The 19,162-nt window shown below is 45.9% G+C and overlaps 1 protein-coding gene across 2 annotated transcripts in view; it reads left to right on the top strand.

Annotated features, from left to right (window-relative positions):
• The first annotated feature begins 6,489 nt into the window (after positions 1 to 6,489).
• The window catches only part of NWD2 (NACHT and WD repeat domain containing 2), a 174,902-nt gene continuing 162,229 nt past the window's right edge, over positions 6,490 to 19,162 (top strand). For both annotated transcript variants that reach the window (XR_012021925.1, XM_072807816.1), the window contains exon 1: positions 6,490 to 6,738. Coding sequence is in view for 1 of the 2 variants with exons in the window: in XM_072807816.1 (XP_072663917.1) it covers positions 6,588 to 6,738 (151 nt within the window). In the remaining variant the exon portion in view is untranslated. The remainder of the gene's footprint in view (positions 6,739 to 19,162) is intronic.

The following is a 19,162-nucleotide window of genomic DNA, read 5'->3' as shown; positions in this document are numbered from 1 at the left end:
GTCAATCATACTTTAGTAAAATATTTTCAAAAATAACTTTTTAAACAAAAAGAAAGAATTACAGAAGTCTTTCTAAGGAAAGGTCAGTTTAGGGGAACATCTATGATGTCCTCACTAACATGATGAACATAGGAATTATTTTTTGATGGTGGAAAAAATGAAATTGAGATAATTTTTTGCTACTTCTAACACAATCTACCACAATTTGACATTAGTATTTGTGTTGAGGTATGGTAACTTCTTAAAAGAGTGGGAAGACCTATAGTCAATATGAACTCAAAATGAACACAATTACTTTGCTGTCCACTAACTCCTAAAAGGATTTCAAAAGAGTTGGACAGTCTTTTCATGTCCTAAAGCCTGAGATGTGGGTTGACCAAATCCTGGCATGAGTATTAGATACCAAAAATATGTGTGCATGGTCGGGGAGGGGAAAAATTCATGATACTGAGAGAAAACCAGAGATGAAATGTGGAAAAATAATAATGTCCTTTCTGGACATTATTAAGGACATTTCCAATTCTAAATTCTAGTGTTTTTTTTTTTTTTTTTTTTTTTGTGGATTTAATTCCATTTCTACCCTTGCATTCTGTATAGGATCCTATATTCTTAAAAGAAATTCCTTGTTGGTTTCAATCATTGATCACTAAAAATTTTTGTTTAATGTAGGGGCAGACACCTGGGTGGCTCAGTCAGTTAAACATCCCACTCTTGGTTTTGGCTCAGGTCATCTCAGGGTGGTGAGATTGAGCCCCACCTTGGCACTGGTACTCAGTGGGATGTCTGTTTGAGACTCTGTCTCTTCCTCTCCCTCTGCCCCATCCCCTATGCACACAGTGTGTGTATGTGAGCATGTACTCTCTCTTTCAATAAATACAATCTTTTAAAAATATTTCTTAAAATTTTGTCTAATATAGAATCAAATCTGTAATTTAGTGTCTTTTAGAAATGTTATACACAATTATATTTTTGCCATAAACATTATTTTAAATATGAACAAAATCTAAAAATAATAGATGTATTTCTACAATATATTTATTTTCAGGGGAAGAAAATAAGTCCCCTAAATTTTAAATATGCTCCGAACACTCCAGATGACAGCAGAATGATCTTCCCATACTTCCCCAAGAAGTGACAAGAGTTCAGAACTTAAAACCTGCCTTGGAATCACTTGATTTGTAAATATTTCTCAAAACCTCTAAGCAATCATAAACAGCTGCCTATTCTTTGCCCCCCAACTAAATGTTACTAACCTGTCAACTTCTGCCTACCGTTTTCTAAATTTAGACAATACGGTCATTTATATTATGTATTGATACGTGACCCAAGAAGATGCTTGGTGCAACTCTCTAACTAATTCAGGCTAAAGGGCGGTGATGGGGTCATTATTTTGTGAAGAAGTAAATTCTATCAAATAACAAATATAAAGCAGAACTACAAGAATGGAGAGGAAAGGGGAAAAGGCAAGCCACAGCATTTTTTTTTTAGAAAATAGAATCTGTAGAATTATGTTTAGAGAGGCTGTGGTAGAATCATCATTTTCAATTTTTACAGGGAAAATATCTGGGAAAAAAAAAAACATTTTGTCCCATTAAAGTTTTTCATGAATAAAAGTAAAATCAGCACACTTTCAAGCTTCATACTATTCTAGTTAAGTACAAGCATTTAAACAATGATATGATTGACCTAGACAATATATTTAAGATATCTGAGCCATGTCAGTATGGAATACTATAAAAAGCATATTTTTCTTAGCTTACTCATATGGATTTCATGTTGCATGGCAGAAAGACCCCACCTAATGTAACAGGGAGATAAATACGGGCAGGGGGAGTTGAGTTAATGCAGAACCCACCTCTCAGGGTTAGAATCAAAACAAATTAGTATGTATGAGCTTTGTAAAAAGCAATTTTTCAAACAAGTATCACATGATGGAATAAGAGAGAAGGGGATTTTTAAAGGTACTGTATTTAAGATTAATGTCATGAAGAGGAAACTGGCAATCATAAAACGAAAAGAAAACATTTGACTTAGAAACATGAATTAATCTACAAAATTTTATTAAGCAAGTTACCTCACTTTCATCTACTTTGCGTGGTATGCCTAGTGCTTGCAAAACAATGTGAGTGTTTAGAAGGTTGTAAGAGGCAGACTGATCAAAAATACATTAAACAGATTTGGAAGGGGGTGGATATAAAGTTAGAATTTCTGAGTCATGAAAACATCAGATAGCAATTTCAGCAAGGTGTAACTTTATTTAAAACCAAGCTGCTGTGAATTCCATCATGCCACAGACACCTCTGAATCAACAGCCTCTGTTGGCAAATTGTTATGCTGAGAAATTCTCACATACACCAAAACTTTCCATTTTGTAAACAAGTATGTGGGTTCCTGATGGGTCCAGCTTATATCCTGAGCTGGAACCTTGGAAAGCAGAGTCCTCATTTGAGGGGACCTGTATAATCCATTCCTCACATTAGCAAGATAGATTCAAACATTTATCACCCAAATCTGAGAGCCACTTTGAACATCAATGTAATATTGAATTTAATACCCTCTTTCAAGTCTGGGAAACACAAAAACACATCATTGGCTCCATTGGCTAGATTTCCTGAGATAGAGTAGTATAGTGTGATAATTTGGTCATCTTTGTAACACTAGGGGCTCTATTTTCACTTCTATCCATATGGACAAATATAGGGCGCTGGTCCAGAAGAATCCAGGATATTTGATGTACAGAAAAGTGAGTATACATGTAGGCAAATACAGGTTAGGTGATGAATCTTCCTTCTGCTGGGTCAGAGTCAGTCACAGGGGTTCTGGTTGTGTGCTTTATGATCCCAACCCTGCTTTTTAAGCAGGATGAAACAGCCAAGTGATACAGCCGTGCAGATGAGTGAAAAATCACCTCCACTGCAGGAAAGGGAAATGAGGTATATTTGCCTAACACAGACTTTGGACAGGGCAACCTGCACATACATCACAAAAGGTGATGTATGCACACCATAAATGGTATACAAGGGGCAGCAGTGTCCAGAAAGGGACAAGTAGAGATATTAGAGATGTCAGGCCCTGGCCCAAGATCTAGCAGGATTAAAAGAAGCTTACAGGTGCTCCGTCTATCAATATATTAGATTAAGTTTCCTTCCTCCTGTTTTATAAAACTGCTTTGTCAGAGGGGCATTTTCACTTATCAAGGGGAGTTGGATTCCAGGACCACAACACTGCTCCAGCTCTGAGTATGAAGAACCTGGCACCAGTGATTGCACCCTTGAACCAGCCCCTTGTTTTTATCAAAGGCTGGGACCATCATTTCGTAGAGATCAGATGTCTTTCTGTGGTCCTCTGTCCTGCTAACTGGGATGAGTATGGGAGGATGGTATTCCTTGATCACAAGCTTGGTTCCAAGCCCATTTTCGTGCACGTTTATCTTCTAATTTCTAAATGCTTTAAACTTTCCAGTCAATTGTGAGGATGATGCGGGTTTACCTGTGGTCTTAGAAGGAAACAATAGAAGCCAGAGAAAACCGGAATTTGGAAGTCTTTGTCATACAATCAACATCCTGCGGGTTGGAAGAGTCTAGTCCTGTGTGATCTTGTAGATATAGACCTTCCCTCACATAGAGAAAGCAGAAGTGATAACCAGCCTTCCACACCTGTGAACACAGGCCTGCAAACCTATTTTCCAGGTTACTAAAGGTGTTAGCTAGGGCCAGCCCCAGGCAAAATGAGAGAACCTAAGAGGTTTGTCACAAGGAGTCCTGAGATAGGAGCCACAGTACCTGGATCCCCAATGCAGCATTAATTAGTTATATGACCCTAAACAACTCTTTCTCTTTTTTGAGCCTTGGTTTTCTCATGTGTAAAATGGGAGTAATAATAACACATTCAATATTTGAAGAGGAGAAAATGTAACGTTTTTAAACAGATCTAAAAACAAAACAGTCTCCAAGCTCTATGTCAGGGCCTGCCTTCCACATTCAAGCTCCTTCCCTTCTCCTTCCAGTTTCTTTCTTTCTCTCTCTCTCCCCCCACTGGCATAGCCAACAGTGCCTCAAGGCGGGAAATAAATCTAGTTAATTCCTAATAAAGTGTTAGTGCCATGGTTGACACTCCCCTTATGCCACTTTCATGCTAATGAATGAATTTCTGGTTTTAGAATGTCGGATGTTAGCAAGAGACAGATTGCTTCTAAGAAGGTAGGAGAGGGACACGTGTGCGCACACACCTGTATGGAAAACGGAGGTGGCTGATCAGGTGTCCTTAGGTAGAAACCTCTCTAATAACCCAAAGACAGCATTTGGCTCTATCTATGCAAAGCTGGCTGTGCAGGGAGCCCTTTAAAACACTGGCCCACAGAAAATGTGAAATTCTCTCTCCTCTGCATCCTTGGTCTGCAGTGACACTGGCAGATGCTAAACTTCGGCCTGTCTAGAACAGTTAATTAGGTTATAGAGGCTGCCAAAAATCCCAAAGTCATCCTAAGAAAGTGCAACACTTGGAGATGTGAAGCAAAGGTCAGAAGACACAAACACTAATCTGATTTTTAAGAGAAACCACCAAATAGATGGGGGGTGGGGAGGGAGAAAGGAAAGAAACAGGTCCCTGACAGTCTGGCAACTTCTTATCAGTTTCTAATAAACAACTTGGAGATTAGGCATAAAGTGGTCCTGGCTCTTTTCTCCAGTAATAAATACTGCATATTTATAAAGGCTGATACTGTCATAGATACTGTATATTCATAACCTGGTCCGGAACGCTCTGTCCACACCTCCTGGGACATCAGGAACTCTCTCAGAGACCTCCTTCCCGCTGAAGGATGTTCCCACCTGGGAGTAATAAGGCTGGAGAGGGAAAGGAGATAATTTGCTAAATGGAATCAGTTGAACAAATGCCTGGGCATGTGCAAGGCTCCTTTATTGGTTGCATCAAATTATGACAGAGTAAGAACGGCTGACTGCCCCCTGGTTCTCAGTAGTGGAGAGGCAGCCTTAAAAACCCAGAGACCCAGTTCTTCCAAAAGGTTACCCCAGAAAGCATGTGCTGGGAATGGGGTGGGGTCAGAAAAGAAAACAGCAGTGCGTGGGACTTCACTGCCACCAGCAGGCCAGGAGGAGGTCAGGAGCTGCCTGCGGCAGAAGCCCAGGTGGGGAGAGAGAAGACTTGCAGCCCAGCTGCCTTCACCCTGTGCCCAACCACCTCCTTGCCAATCTCAAAGATTTGTAAAAGCTGTTCTTCCTCTCTCAAAGACCGGAGTTTCTGCCCCAGAGCTCCAAATGCGGGCTCTGGAGACCAAATTGCAATTAAGGATCCAAACACGTCCTGCTCCCTTCCCCCAGCCCCACGTTACAATCACACTTTTAGTCTACGCGGTCCTCCTTCCCGTCCTGGAGCTGGCCGGGGCTCGGCAGGTGCAGCGAGCGCGCACCTGGGCCCCGCGGCGTCTCGCGTCACCCCGCGGTGGAGCAGCCCCTCGCCCCCCCCCCCCCCCAGCTCCAGGTAAGCGCAGGCCGCGTCCGCTCCGGCCACGTCGGAGCGGCGCCAGGTGGGGCCCACTCGCGCCTCGGCATCGCCTCGGAACGGCGGCCCGAGGCCCGGTGTGAGCTCTGGCGCCGCGTCCTCCGTCCCGGGCCACCTGCGCCGGGCGGGACCTTGCGCGGCCCCCGCCCCCCGGAGCCCCCAGACACCTGCCGGGCGGGGGCAGGAAGGAGCCTGGAGACCTCGGGAAGGCTTCCCGCCGAGATCCGCTCTTGGAAAGGTTCCGCGACCACGCGGCGAGGAGCACGTGAGCGGCGCGGCGCGGCTATAAGAACCCCCGCGCGGCTGAGCGCGAGGCTGGCGGGCGGCGGCGGCGGCGGGGACGCTCCCTCCGGGACGCTCGGGACCCTCGGGGGCCGCGTTCGGGCGCGCGAGTAACTTCGAGGCGGGAGTTGCCGGCACGCAGGCGCGCGCTCCCGGGGATGCTCGGGGCTCGTCGGACCCCTGGGAGAGTCGGCGGAGTCGGCGGCATCGCGGGCTAGTCGCCTGCCCGCCCGCCCCCCGGCGCGGAGCCCGCCGCGGGCGCCCGGGACCGTCCCCGGAGGCGCCCGGGAGCCCATGGGCAGCCCGAGCCCCGCGCGCCCCCGCGCCCGCCGCCCCTGGAGCCGCCCCTGGAGCCGCGCCTGAGCCCGCGCCCCGCGCCCCGCGCCCCGCGGGAGCAGGTGTCCGCGCCGGCGGGCCGCCCTCCGCGGATAAAGTTTGGCGGCTGGCTTCCGCTCGGTCCCGGCGGGCGCGGGCGGGGACATGGGCGCGGGCCGGGCGGCGGGCGCGGGCGCTTCTCCGCGCGCGTAGCCGCCGCCAGGCTGAGCGCCCTCCGGCCGCGGCGCTGAGCCCCGGGGGCGGCCCGGGGGCCCGGGGTCCGCATGGCCGCTGCGCGCCGGCCCGAGCTGTGCGCCCCGGAGCTCGCCGGCGGCGCCTCGGGCCCGGGGCGGCTCTGAGCCGCGCCGCCTGCGGGCACCGACCCGGCCGTTCCGCGGGGGCGCGGGCAGGAACCGAGACCAGGCGGCGGCGGCGGCGGAGGCGGCGGCTCCTCCTCCTCCCCGAGGGCGATGTGGCCGGCAGGTGCGGGCACCAGGCTGCCCTGTCCCCGGGACTCTGCGCTGCGGCGTGCGGCTTTCTGCGGGAACCTCTCCGCCCTGCCCACTCACCTCGTGCCCGCCGGCCGAAGCGTGCGGGTCTTCATCAGCGCCAACCCTGAAGGTGAGCCCCGGCGCTCGGGTCCGTCCGTCCGTCCGTCCGCCCCCCGCGGAGGCCGCGGCTGCCCCAGCGGAGCGCGCGGGGACGGCGCCGCAGCCACTCGCGCTCCCCCTGCTCGGGCCCCGGGCCCCGCGCCCTCGGCCTCCCCCGGGACACCCAGTGGCGCGCCCCTCCCCGGCCCGGGTGCTCCTCTAGCGCGAGCTCGGAAACGTCCGAGGCAGAGTAGCCGACGCTTCTGGAAGCTCATCCTGCGGCCCGGCCGCCCGTGCTCTCGCGGCGGGTTTCTCCCGCGGGGGTCTCGCCAGCGCGACGGGTGGCGCGCTCCGGCTCCGGCTCCCGCTCCGGCTCCCGCTCCGGCTCCCGAGGGAGGGCTCCCCGCGCCTGCCGCCCGTCCCCGGCGGGGCGGCGGAGGGAGCCCGGGGTTCCCTGGCGCCCGCAGACCGAAGGGCCGCGGAGGCTGAGCGGGAACCGGCGGCGAGGCCCCGGGCTGGGCGCGCGCTGGCCTCGGGGAGGCGCGCCGGGGTGGGCTGAGCTCCCTCGGGGTCCGCATGGCCTGCTCCCGCCGGCCCCGGGTGGGCGCCAGACGCAGACTTGGGGATCTGTGGGTGGGTCGTGCCCCCACCAACCCCCCTTTTTTGTTTTGCTCCACACCGCCTTTGAGTTCTAGGACTTGAACGGTAACTTTCGTTCCTTAGCAAGTGCAGGGCAAGTAGGATGCATTAGACTTAAACTGGGTCAGACTGCAGGAATTGCTCCTTTCTAGACAAAATGTTCGGCCCGAAGGAGAAGTTTGTAGGGGACTTTCTTAGGCTCTCTAACAGAAAAGGAAAAGGAGAAGTTAACAGTCATGAGATGCAGTCGTTTGCAAAAACCCAAGACTTGGTTGCTTGTGAAAAGCAGTTGGAGAGGACTACAAAGAGTAATTTTCTAAACTAGGTTTAACAAAGGAAGCTCAGGTGAAGTTTACTTATGACAAGGGGGTTGAGGAAAGGAGTTGATCGCTCCCAGTAATTCTAGAAGGAATCTATACTTTTGAGATGGGGGTACGACTGTCCTATAAAGTTTACAGCTCACTTTCACAGAATTGAATACTTCAGGAAGGCATTTAGGAAACTACTGTGCACTCTTTTAATATCCTCTTAAAATCTCAGGGATGGGAAAAAAAAAATCTCAGGGATGTCTTCCAGGATTTTAACTTAAATCTGAATAAAGAAAACCATGGAGATGTGCAGGCTATTTAAAGGGTATGAAAATCTGCAACTTAAGGGTTCAGTGTTTTGCTTCTTTTATATGGTGCTGAAACATTTTATAGGTGGTTGAGAGAATTGTGTTAGAAAATGTTTAGTCTTAAAATTTTCAGTTCTAAGCTTAAAAGAAATCTCATGGGAAGTGTTTAAGTCTGCTGATGTAAAACCAGCTAAATTCCTGGTTTTCTTTAAATGTGTTGCTTCAAAGGAATGTGAGAATTTTAATATGATCAATAATTTTCCCTTTAAACTTGTATTTCCTTTAATTTTTTTTTATTTATTTATGATAGTCACAGAGAGAGAGAGAGAGAGAGAGAGAGAGGCAGAGACACAGGCAGAGGGAGAAGCAGGCTCCATGCACCAGGGAGCCCGACGTGGGATTCGATCCCAGGTCTCCAGGATCGCGCCCTGGGCCAAAGGCAGGCGCCAAACCGCTGCGCCACCCAGGGATCCCTGTATTTCCTTTAAATAAAAAACAACGATCATGAATTTGTCAGCTTAATATTGAATTAATATTTAAGATTAATGTCATTTTTCTTAAGCTTGTACATGATTCTTCAAAATTTCAAGTTTCTTTAAAGTTTTACCATATATTAATCTTTGAGCAAACAGGAGGAGGGAGGCATGAACGGTTTATGTCTCCTGGTCACCATTTGAGCTGGAGAGCTTGCTCATTGATCCAAAAGGACCAGAAATGTGACTTCTACCTAAGAAGTTGAAATAGGGGCAGCATCTCAAATTTTATTCAATTGGAGAGTCGAGGGTATATTGAATAGAAGAGACAGAGATGGCTTTTTTTTTGTTTGTTTTTTTTGGTTTTTTTTTTTTGACTTGTACATGAAACCTTGCAATCTTGGTAAATGCTCTATCAGAGGCAGCCCTTTACCACAACATTTTTATGGATGCAGTTCAGGAAGCAAATGGTTGTGTTTTGGCTTGATCCAGTATTAGATTCTTGGCCAATACCCAAGAGCCTCTCCACTGTCCAATTAAGACAAAGAACATTATGTCATGCTTTTCTTTACAAGTGGAAATCAATTTATGTTCTAAATAAAAGATGCTTTGTGTTGAATTCCTAGCAATATGTTTAAGAATCCAGCAAGGGTCTCCCTTAGATTATTGCATTAATAGGTATTGTTTTAAAAGGCTCCTATGGACTTTACCTATCAGTAGTAAAGGTAATATATGTCTTTTGAATGTAAAAATTACTTTCTCAAATGTTAGCTCATTCAGTATTCTAATTTTGATTTCCATTGTCAAATCCTGTGAGGATGGTGGGCCAGAGGCTGTTCTCCCTGTTTTACAGATAAGGAAACTAAGGCTGTGCCTGGGGAAGCTACTTGCCTGCACTCCTTATAGCAGAGTGAAACAAGGTGAAGCCCCTTCGGGGGACTCAGAACCTCCCTCTTGATACTCTTTGGCCCAGCCTAGGTTCCTGCCAGATTTCTGTGAAGTATCTTATCCCTACATGGACAAGACAATCAGCTGGATCCAGTGGATGAGTGTTTTTCTTACTCTTGAATCCTGACAGCCAGAGCTGATAGCAGGAAGGGACCATGGCTGGCTGCCCTGACCCACTTCACTTATACCAAAAGGTAGTTTTAAGGGTATTCAAGGAAATTTCAGAATGTTCTGGACTCTAAGGGACTTGTTCCTGTCCAGAAGTTTATCTACATCTGGCCAATCCCTACCACATTAAAGGCACTGGAGAAGAACCAGTGTGTGTCAGGGTGGGGGGGTGGGACAGGGGGGGTGATGGGAGGATGGGAATAGAGTTTTACCGGATTCTCTTACATAGATAGGCAATGGACTTCATCTAGTCCCACCTTCCACACAACATAGAAATTCCATCTGTGGCATCCGTATTAATCCTTGGAAGTCTTCTTGTCATTTAGCCACTGTCTCTCTGCCAAGGATGGCACTTATACCTTCTTGAAACAATGATTCTAAAACACATATAAAATCTTCCACTGTGATTAGCCTTAATTGTTCTGTGAATATTCAAGAGGAGAGGAGCCAGCACAATTTTCTCCCTATGTTGAAATTCACTAGGGCCTAATAAGTAATCTCTTTGCCTCAATTCTTTTTTTTTTTTTTTTCCCTTTCTTTGCCTCAATTCTTAACCAGTTTAAAACAAAGTAAGTCTTAGCTTGGGCTGCTGCAACAAAATACCATAGACTAAGTGCCTTTCGCAACAAAATACTATAGACTAAGTGGCTTTGGCAGCTTATTCCTCACCGTTCTGGATACTGGCAAGGCCAAGATTGAGGTGTGGGCAGGTTTGGTTCCTGGTAAGGGGCCACTTTCTGGTTTGCAGTTGACCATCTTCCCACATGTGTCCTCACATGGCAAAAGACACAAGCTCTGGTTTTCTTTTTCTTTAGAAAGGATGCTAATCCCAGGACATCTGGGTGTTTGAGCATCTGCCTTTGGCTCAGGGCGTGATCCCAGGGTCCTGGAATGGAGTCCTCCGTCCTCCATGCATGGAGCCTGCTTCTCCCTCTGCCTGTGTCTCTGCCTCTCTCTCTCTCTCTCTCTCATGAATAAATAAATAAAATCTTTAAAAAACATTTAAAAAAAAAAAAAAGGATACTAATCCCATCCTAAAGACCTCATATAAACCTAATTACATCCCAAAGGTCCCACCTCTGACTACCCTCACATTAGCTGTTAGGGCTTCAACATATGAAAGGGGGAGGGGCAGAAACATCAAGTCCATAACCTTCTGCCCCTGCATACCCCCAACAAATTCCTGTCCTTGTTGCATACAGATTCTGTTCATTCCCTCCCAACAACTCCAAAATTCTTGACCTGTTCCAGCAACAACACTAAAGTCTACACCCGACAGTCTCCTCTAAGTACAATCTAAATTTGCTATGGATGGAACTTCAGATATGATTTATCCTAAGGCAGGATTCTTTCCTGCTGTGAACCTGTGCTGTGAAACCAGCAACATTATGTGCTTCCAAAATGGGATGGTGGGACAGGCATAGGGTTAGCGTTCTCATTCCAAAGAAAGATGAAGGGTCCCAAGTAAGTTCAAAACCTAGCAAGGCAAATACCATTTGGTCTTTGTTCTTAAGGCTCTTGGAATAAACCTCTTGGTTTTGAAGCTCTGCCTTCCATACCCCCTAGGGTGGCAGTTCCACTTTTGTAACTCTCTGGGGAAGGAGTGGCCCACTGAGACTCTAAGAGGCTTTGGACCCATGCCGTCTGCCCTGGTGATACCTTCCCCCAACCTTTATACCAAGGAGGCAGCCCCGATCTCCAGACCTCCTTTGGGGTCGTTCTTCCTTTGTCTTGAAGAATCACACATACGCTGATGAACAGCCAAATCATCTAGTCCTACAGGATCTAAGAAGTCTGTTGGCCTTCCTTCCTTTGAAACGGTCTCTGTCTTCCTCAGTTCCAGCTGACCTTGTTTATAGGGGTATAAACCATACTAATTTCCTCATCAAATGGTTGGTCAGCCATACCCTTGGTGTTCTTTTCAGAACAAGCTTTGTCATTTTTTTGTAATAGGGATAAGCTGAGCGTTTTCCAGATCTTTAAGTTCTGATTCTTTTTTGCTTAATTCCATTCTCAATTCCTCCCCTCGCCCCCCACCCCAATTTACTATAAGCACTCAGGAGGAACCAAGCCACCCCTTTATCCAGCTGCATGGCTTACAAGGACTACCTTCCACAAAACACTAGAGCACAGTTCAGCTACATTGGTGACTCCTTTACAACACTCCCCTTCCGTCTGTTGTGCAATAACACATCAATGGCCATATTCTTCTGTTCACGATTTCTGTATTTTCTAAGAAGATAGAAGCTTTCTCCACTTTCCTTTCTGAGCCCTCCACAGAATTGCCATTAACTGTCTCTTCGTGGCAATCTTGGCATTTTCTAGCTTGCACCTCCAGGCTCTACCCATTATTACCCTGTTCCAAAGCAGTTTTCAGATGTTTAGGTATCTGTTACAGCCGCATCCACTTCTTGGGACCAAAATCTGTCTTCATTTCATAGAGTTGCCATAATATTTCGCACAAAGTGGATTTTAAAGAAAAGAAATTTATGGTCTCATGAATCTGGAGCTAAAAGTCCAAAAACAAGGTGTCAGCAGGGTCATGGCTCTCAGGAAGAGTCCTTCCTGGTCTCTTTCTAGCGTCAGTAGCTTCTGGTGGTCCTTGATGTACCTTGGCTTGTAGCTTTGTCACCCCAGGTCTTCCTCCATGGTCACAGGGAAGAAGATCATGTCATCATGTGGTGGAAAGAGAATTGTATCTTGTCCTCCTTTTATAAAGATAGTAATCCCATCATGGAGGCCCACCCTCATGACCTTGTCCATACCTAATTACCTCCCCAAGGTCTCACCTCAGGATACCATCACTTTTGGCGTTGGGGCTTCAACATATGAATTTAGGGGAACATAACCATTGACTCTATAACAGGTAAAGTCTAATATAGAAAGAAGGCTGCGTGATGCCTTTATTACTGCTAAAAACTGATGCAAGCTCATATTCCTTTGTCATCTTTTGGGCCAGATGTGATTTTGGAATTCCATATTTTTTTAGGTTTTAGAAGAAAATGGTGCATGTGCTGTTGATTATTTAGGGTCTGGGGTAACACCCCATAATAAAATATGAATATGTCTATGAGGAAACTTTATTCTACATCAGTGTTCTACTTTCTGCAGTGCTGGAAGGTTTTTATCTGCATTGTCCTATATGGTAGCATGAGTTAAATTGGGCTGTTGAGGCTTTGAAATGTGGCTGGTATGACTAAGAATCTGAATTTGTAGTAGAGTATCTAATTTAAATGTAAGTAGGTACAATGAGGCTACTGGCTACCACAGGCAACACAGAGCTCTAAGTGGAGAAACCAGGACTTCATCTGTAGTTTCATGTCTGTTAAGGTCAGGTTTTTGTGACTCAGGTCACTTAAGGTTTTGCTGCCAGATGAATTGGGGAAAATTTTTTGTTTTCAGTGCTTTGAGGATTTTGGAAGTGCAGGTAAGGACTGTGGACCTGTCTGAGGGGGGAATATGGCTTTTTCCTTTAGGCAAGTAGGGTTTTCTAGTACTGAACCTCAGGATTCCTTGAACTTACTACCCCCACCCCCACCCCTGCCCCAGTCACTCAGCAATGCACAGGGCGTAAACCTGTCCCTTCCCCCAACTGCTGGACAGAGTTGACCCTTTTACTATTGAAGACATGGAGGAGCAGAGAAGAATGACAGGTTCACTTACAAGAGAGAACGAAGGGCCTGGGCCATTTGTGTTCAGATTTTCCTTCCAAATGCATCCCTCTGATTAAGACACTTCCCCCTGAGAAGTACATAATGGCCCTGTCCAGAGCTACTGTGCTCCTGGATTTCCCTCTGTGTGTTGGGAGACATTGGAGAAAAAGATGCTCCCTGACACCTATTTTTGCACATTTTCCTCACCCAGTCTGATTTATGCACTGGTCATCTTTGAGAATCATGCACATCTGTCCACAGCATTAATGATCAGATGCCCTTCCCATTTCCACTTAGACTTTGTCCTCTGCATGTCTTTGAATCTTCCTGAACACTCTCCTCTATACCTTTGGGGTCTTGGTAGGAAAGCTTGTTCTCCATTTTGACACAAGCCACAGTAAAGAGAGAAGTATTTTCCCTACATTGCTGCAACCAGTATGTATTTTACTGTAGCTTCTGCTCCAAGGCACTAGACAGAAAGATGTGCATCAAGAAATTCATACGGAAGCTGTGAATACTCTTCACTGTGTTCCTCTTACCTTCCCTATAATGCTAATTATTTCTAAGGCTCCCAGTTTTTTTTCATAGTTTTGTGAGTAATTAGAAAAAATACAATTAACACAGCAAAATCCTATCTATATGGGGGTGTGTGTGCGCGCGCGCGCGCACACACACACACTCACAGCTGTTTGATGCCTCAGAAACGTCTTAAAGAAGAATATACTGAACCGTTATCCTATGATAAGTGCACATAACACTTATAATGCATTCTGAAATTGTAGAGGTTGTGTCTTCAAGTCCTTGAACAAATGTTATTCAGGCAGCAGAAAATGCTAGATACAGGTGCAGACTGCGTAGCCGGACTGCCTGCGTTTGCCTCCTCAATCCACCATTTGATGCTGTGGTTCTTTAGCAGGTTGCTTGGTTACTCTTTTCTCAGTTTTCTAATCTGTAGAAGAGAACCCACAGGAGTGCCTGCCTTCAGGGTCACTGAATGAGTATTGTAAAGCGCTTAGAATAGTGCTGGGCACATAGTAAACATGAAATCTGTGTTTGCATTTATTATCCTTATTATCTTCATTACTAGTTTCTGCTGTGATCCAGACACTGTGCAGGTATGGAAAGATTAAAAAGGCATTTCCTGCCCTTGAGGAAATGCAGTTGTAGGGGCGTATCAGTTAGAATTCCATAGTAAAACCATAACCACTCCAGATTCTTCAGGGATCCCAGCAGTCCCAAAACTCATTGTAAGGATCCAGTCAGTGAGTAAAAGGGTCAGCACTGGGCATTTAGGTCACCTTGCCAAAGCTGTCCCCTAGAGGTCTGGAAACTGTAGAAGCCACTGCCAGTTATCCTTGCTGCGTACCGGGTAGCTGGCCAGATTCTACAAACACGCACATCTGCTGAAACCACACGTCAGCCACCACAACTCACGGCAGAAGAACTTCCCCTGTGCCCTTGCTGCCCAGGCCTCATGCAGACACGCCCCCCTGGCAGAACCAGAATTGCCCCTGGACCCTTGCAGCAGGTAAGTCTGGGAACTTCCAGACTTCCAGCCCTTATACCGCAGGGAGCGAATGACAAGAAGTGCTAATGGATGCTCAATACCAAGAAACAGTATCTAGTCCAGGGAGAAGAAGGCACACTTTGACTTACTCAACCAGGAAATATTCATGAAGCACCTCCTGCATGTGGAGGGCCGTTCTGGTGCTTAGCATACAGCAGTGACAAAACAGGCAGGTCTCTGTTCTCGTGCAGTTGACGTAAATAGTGTATGTGTTGAGTACCATGCTAAAGATATGAGCATGGCATTAAAGTGACAGGAGGCGTAAGCCAGCATGGAGCTCAGAATGCCGGTTGGGAGGCTCCCCAGAGGACCAAAGAGAGCCAGGTGTAAACGCTCTCCTACATGGTAATCAAATATGAGGCAAATGATGAGGAGATCTCTGCAGGATATAGAAAGAGATGAGCATTATTCAATGAAGAGCTTTTATCCCTTCAAACAAGAGAGTGGAGCTGATGTCTTGAGGTGATACTACCACTTATCCCTTAAAGGTGGCTCATTCAGAATGACATGTGAAAGAAAGCAGGGCTTGGAGTGTAGAGTACACTCTACAAATAGATTGTGACTTTATGGTTTAGTAAATCATCTACAGCTCTTTTAAAAATCTTGTCACACTGTAGCCATGACACCATTTGCTGTTTTAAAGGGTGTGTGGCAAATTTGCATTTTATTTGTTTCAGTTGTCTGCAGCTTATTGTTAACTTATTTGTTCCGGTTCTCACAGTTCTGTACCTGCCTGGGAATTGGATCAGGGCTTGGCCTGCAGAAGACAAGTAGCTCTGTTCCACTGAGCCATTGGCTCCAGTGGCTCAGTTGACTCGTTCAGCTCAGCCTGGGTGGAACTGGGCTGGAAGGTTCAAGGCGGCTGCACTCTGTCTGGCACCTAACGTGTCCTCCGTGAGGGCTTGCTCTCCAGCTTTTCTTGTCATTCAGGAATCTAGCCCAGGATTCATTGTAGGGGATTGGCTACTCTAGAGAAAGGAAATGGAAGCTAGCAGGTCTCTTAAGTCCCTGGAAGTCCTAGGATGTCATTTTCCCGTGTTCTTTGTCTGCAAGTCCTAGGCTAGCCCAGATTCAGAGGGAGAGGAAATAGGTCTTTGTATGAGGAGAGGCAGGTGCATATGGGGGGGGAGGGAATTAATGGTAGCCAATTTTGAAAGCTACCAAAACTCCAGTTATATTGTGTAGTTTCTTTGGCTTTTGTCATAATTAGGTTAGGAGAAAATGCATGAAAAGTGAGGAAACTAGTGCCCTGGCATATAGCAAGTGCCCAACAGTGTTAACAGTTGTGACGATCACAGTTGAGTTTTGACTCCATCCACAGTACTCTTCTAGAACCTTCCATATTCTAATCTGAGAAGAACCAGAGTCTGCAAATAGGTAAAAATACCACCATCAATACCACTAGAAAGGTAATAATGGAGAGTATTTTTTGTGCTGCCGAATACTAGACATCAGAATTAGACATTCTTTGACCCCCACACTGGTAGGGATTGGCCTCCAGGGTGGGGTCTGCCCCAAAAAAAAATTGAGCCTGGAGAAGAGAGTATGACCCATATTCTGTGTGGACAGGTAAGTTCCTGGTGGAAGGAGTAAGTAGGTGGGCTGAGCTTGCCTGCTTTACTTTTCCCATATTTTCAGTCAAATAAGTCATCCTTTCAACCCTCTCATCCCCATTCCAGGAAGGGATCTCATGCTCCAGAAGAAACCCTCAGAGGAAGAAGCTGAGGTTTCTCCCCTAACCTAAATCTTTACCTATTTCAGTTTTAACATTTGTACACAGTGAGATCCTTTAATTATCAAAGATCATTTACATCATGTATCTAGTTTGACATAACCCAAATTATATCACAGCCAATATCTGATACAAGGGAAGACAGTAAGCTATAAGGTGTGACATAGTTTGTATGCAGTAATAGGAACTACATCAGCTATCAGTGTCAGCTTCATTAGGTAAGGGCTTCACAAGGCCTTGGGAAAAGTTACTTCATCTCTCTAGAAATAGTAAGTTGTTTTAAACCACTAAGTTTTGATACTGGGTAGTTTGATACACAACAATAGACAACTGAAAAAAAATAAAGTGCACCCTTGCAAACACCCTTTAAAATGGCAAATGACACAATTCCTACAGTGTAACGGGAATGCATCTACAGGGTAATTGGGATTGATAAAGTAGGCTCAGAGTTCTTTTCAACCCAAAACATCCTAGAAGTTTTGTCCTTCATGGTCATGTGATTCAAATCAATGTAAAACTTGGGAGTAGTTCAACAATATACATACATGCTGAGTTATAGACAGTCACTCTAGAAGAAAGTCTGGTGCTCCTAACTAAAAAACAGACACCTTCATATTGCTTCTTCAGAGCTTCCTCTTTCATCCTATTTTTTATTGAAATCAAACAGGATTCATTCTGCAAATTAAAGTAAGTAGGCTAATATGGAATTAGAAAAAGGATCTGTGGTAGGAAGTTAATAAAAGGATAGAAACTACAGCTTTGGATGCAATTCAAAGGGAATAATACCCACTTCTAATGAAATGCTTCCTGGAAATCTCATTTTCGATCCAAAATATTTCCTTGGCTTTAACATGGGTACACTCAAAACAAAGAGCAAAGCCCAGATGCCAGGTGTCTTGTTCCAAGAGTGATGACAGTCTAACTCAGAAATGAAACCGCAAAATTAGAAGGAGGTCTTTCATAATGCTTAATCTGATCCATTATGGATAGTGTCAGAGAGATTCTTGCCGCTGAATAGATTCCCTTCAGAATTTATTCTAAGCATCACTGGCAGTATTTATTAGATCTCCATTGTGTACAGCTGAACTCCTCTCACTAGTTGTTGTGGAGGGGGACAGAGAAAGTACAAGATTCGTGCTATCTTCATTCTTTAAGTTCCTGCAGCTAGGAGGCAGGACAAGCACAGCTACCAGAAACACACTGTGGATGATTCCAAAGGCCACTTGGAATAATTAGAATGGAACTGTGGTGTCCGATATCCCGGTCAGGCACAAGCTGGTCAAATTTAGTCAAAAGGGAAAGACTGGGTTGTGTCAAATATAAGATCTAGACCTCGGTACCGTCGTGGAGTGGCTGCTGGGAAAACTGGGCCAGCTGTCAATGATGAGAATAAGTCTAGTTCCAAAAGGAAGGTGCAGTTTTTGAAGAGAAATCATTTGTTGCCATAGAGTTGAGCAAAGAAGCTTAGTGAGCACATGTATGCTGAAATTTAATTTCCTCAAGTGTCAGAAACTTAGAGGAGTTTACACAGATAATAACTGGAGGGGTTTGGGCAGGTGGAAAGTATGAAAGTAGAGGGAAAGTTTGGGCACAGGACTGCCATCCTGAGATAGGGAGTGTGTGGGGAGGGAGTAGGGGTGGCAAGAAGCATCTGGCAAAACCAAGGCAGGATCCCAGCCCCTAGTCATAAGGTGGGACTGAGGTCCTGGGACAAGGTGCAGGCTCCTGTTGGGACCGGAACCCAAGGCCAAGGCTATAGCTGCTGCCTGAGTGATCCAATCCTGAGTCTCAGAGGGTTGAGAATATAGAAAAGTAATAGTAAATATTTCCTGGCTGATAATAGCCAGCACTGTAGGTGGCGGGAAGTATAGTTCTGAATATCTCAGAGAAAAGATGCAGGGGCTAGGCAGCAGGAAGCCTGTTCAATAAAAACAAGGAATTCAAAACAATGTTTGAGAGATTAGAAAGACTTGATTGTCCTAGTTGAAGACAATGAGGTGTTCCAGAAAGAGGGAAGAGGATATATCCTGGAAGTCCAATTACTCTGATTGCTTAATCATTAGTGGCGACTAAAATGTTCTGCAGCCACAAATGTGTTGGGACCACATCCGTGCTCAATGGGAAAGAGAACAGAGATTGATTAGTAATGTTTCCTGTGGGTGAAGAATGGAGTGTGCTCTTGTTTCGTGCAGGGAATTTGCAACTGTGAACACTTGGAAGGGGGGGGGGGGTTTTTTGGTTTGGTTCCTTTGGCCAAAGCAAAAGATGACAAAGCCAGAGTGAAATAAGAAAAATTGAGAAGTGAGAAATTTTCTTGACCAAATGATAGAACTAATAGAATCACCACTTTCTAAAGAAGGAAAAATGTGCTGAGGCTGTAAAATAGGCTGAAAATCTACTGCATGTTGATAGAACCTGCATACTAGTTAGTTGCTAAGGAAAGGAAGTAGTTCAAGCAGATAATCTAACCCAGTTGACAGGATTCTAGAATATTCTCTAATTACAATGGAATTCAGGGCCACCTGGGTGACTCAGTCAGTTGGTTGAACATCAGACTCCGTTTCGACTGAGGTCGTGATCTCAGGGTCCTGGAATAGAGCCAGCAGGCTCAGCACAGGGTCTATTTGTCCCTCTCCCTCTGCTCCTTCCCCACCCCCAC

The sequence above is a fragment of the Canis lupus genome, chromosome 2 (assembly GCF_048164855.1).
Source record: "Canis lupus baileyi chromosome 2, mCanLup2.hap1, whole genome shotgun sequence".
Classification (NCBI taxonomy): Eukaryota; Metazoa; Chordata; class Mammalia; order Carnivora; family Canidae; genus Canis; species Canis lupus.
The sequence above is the reverse complement of the archived record's forward strand: the minus strand, read 5'-3'. Positions and strand labels throughout refer to the sequence as shown.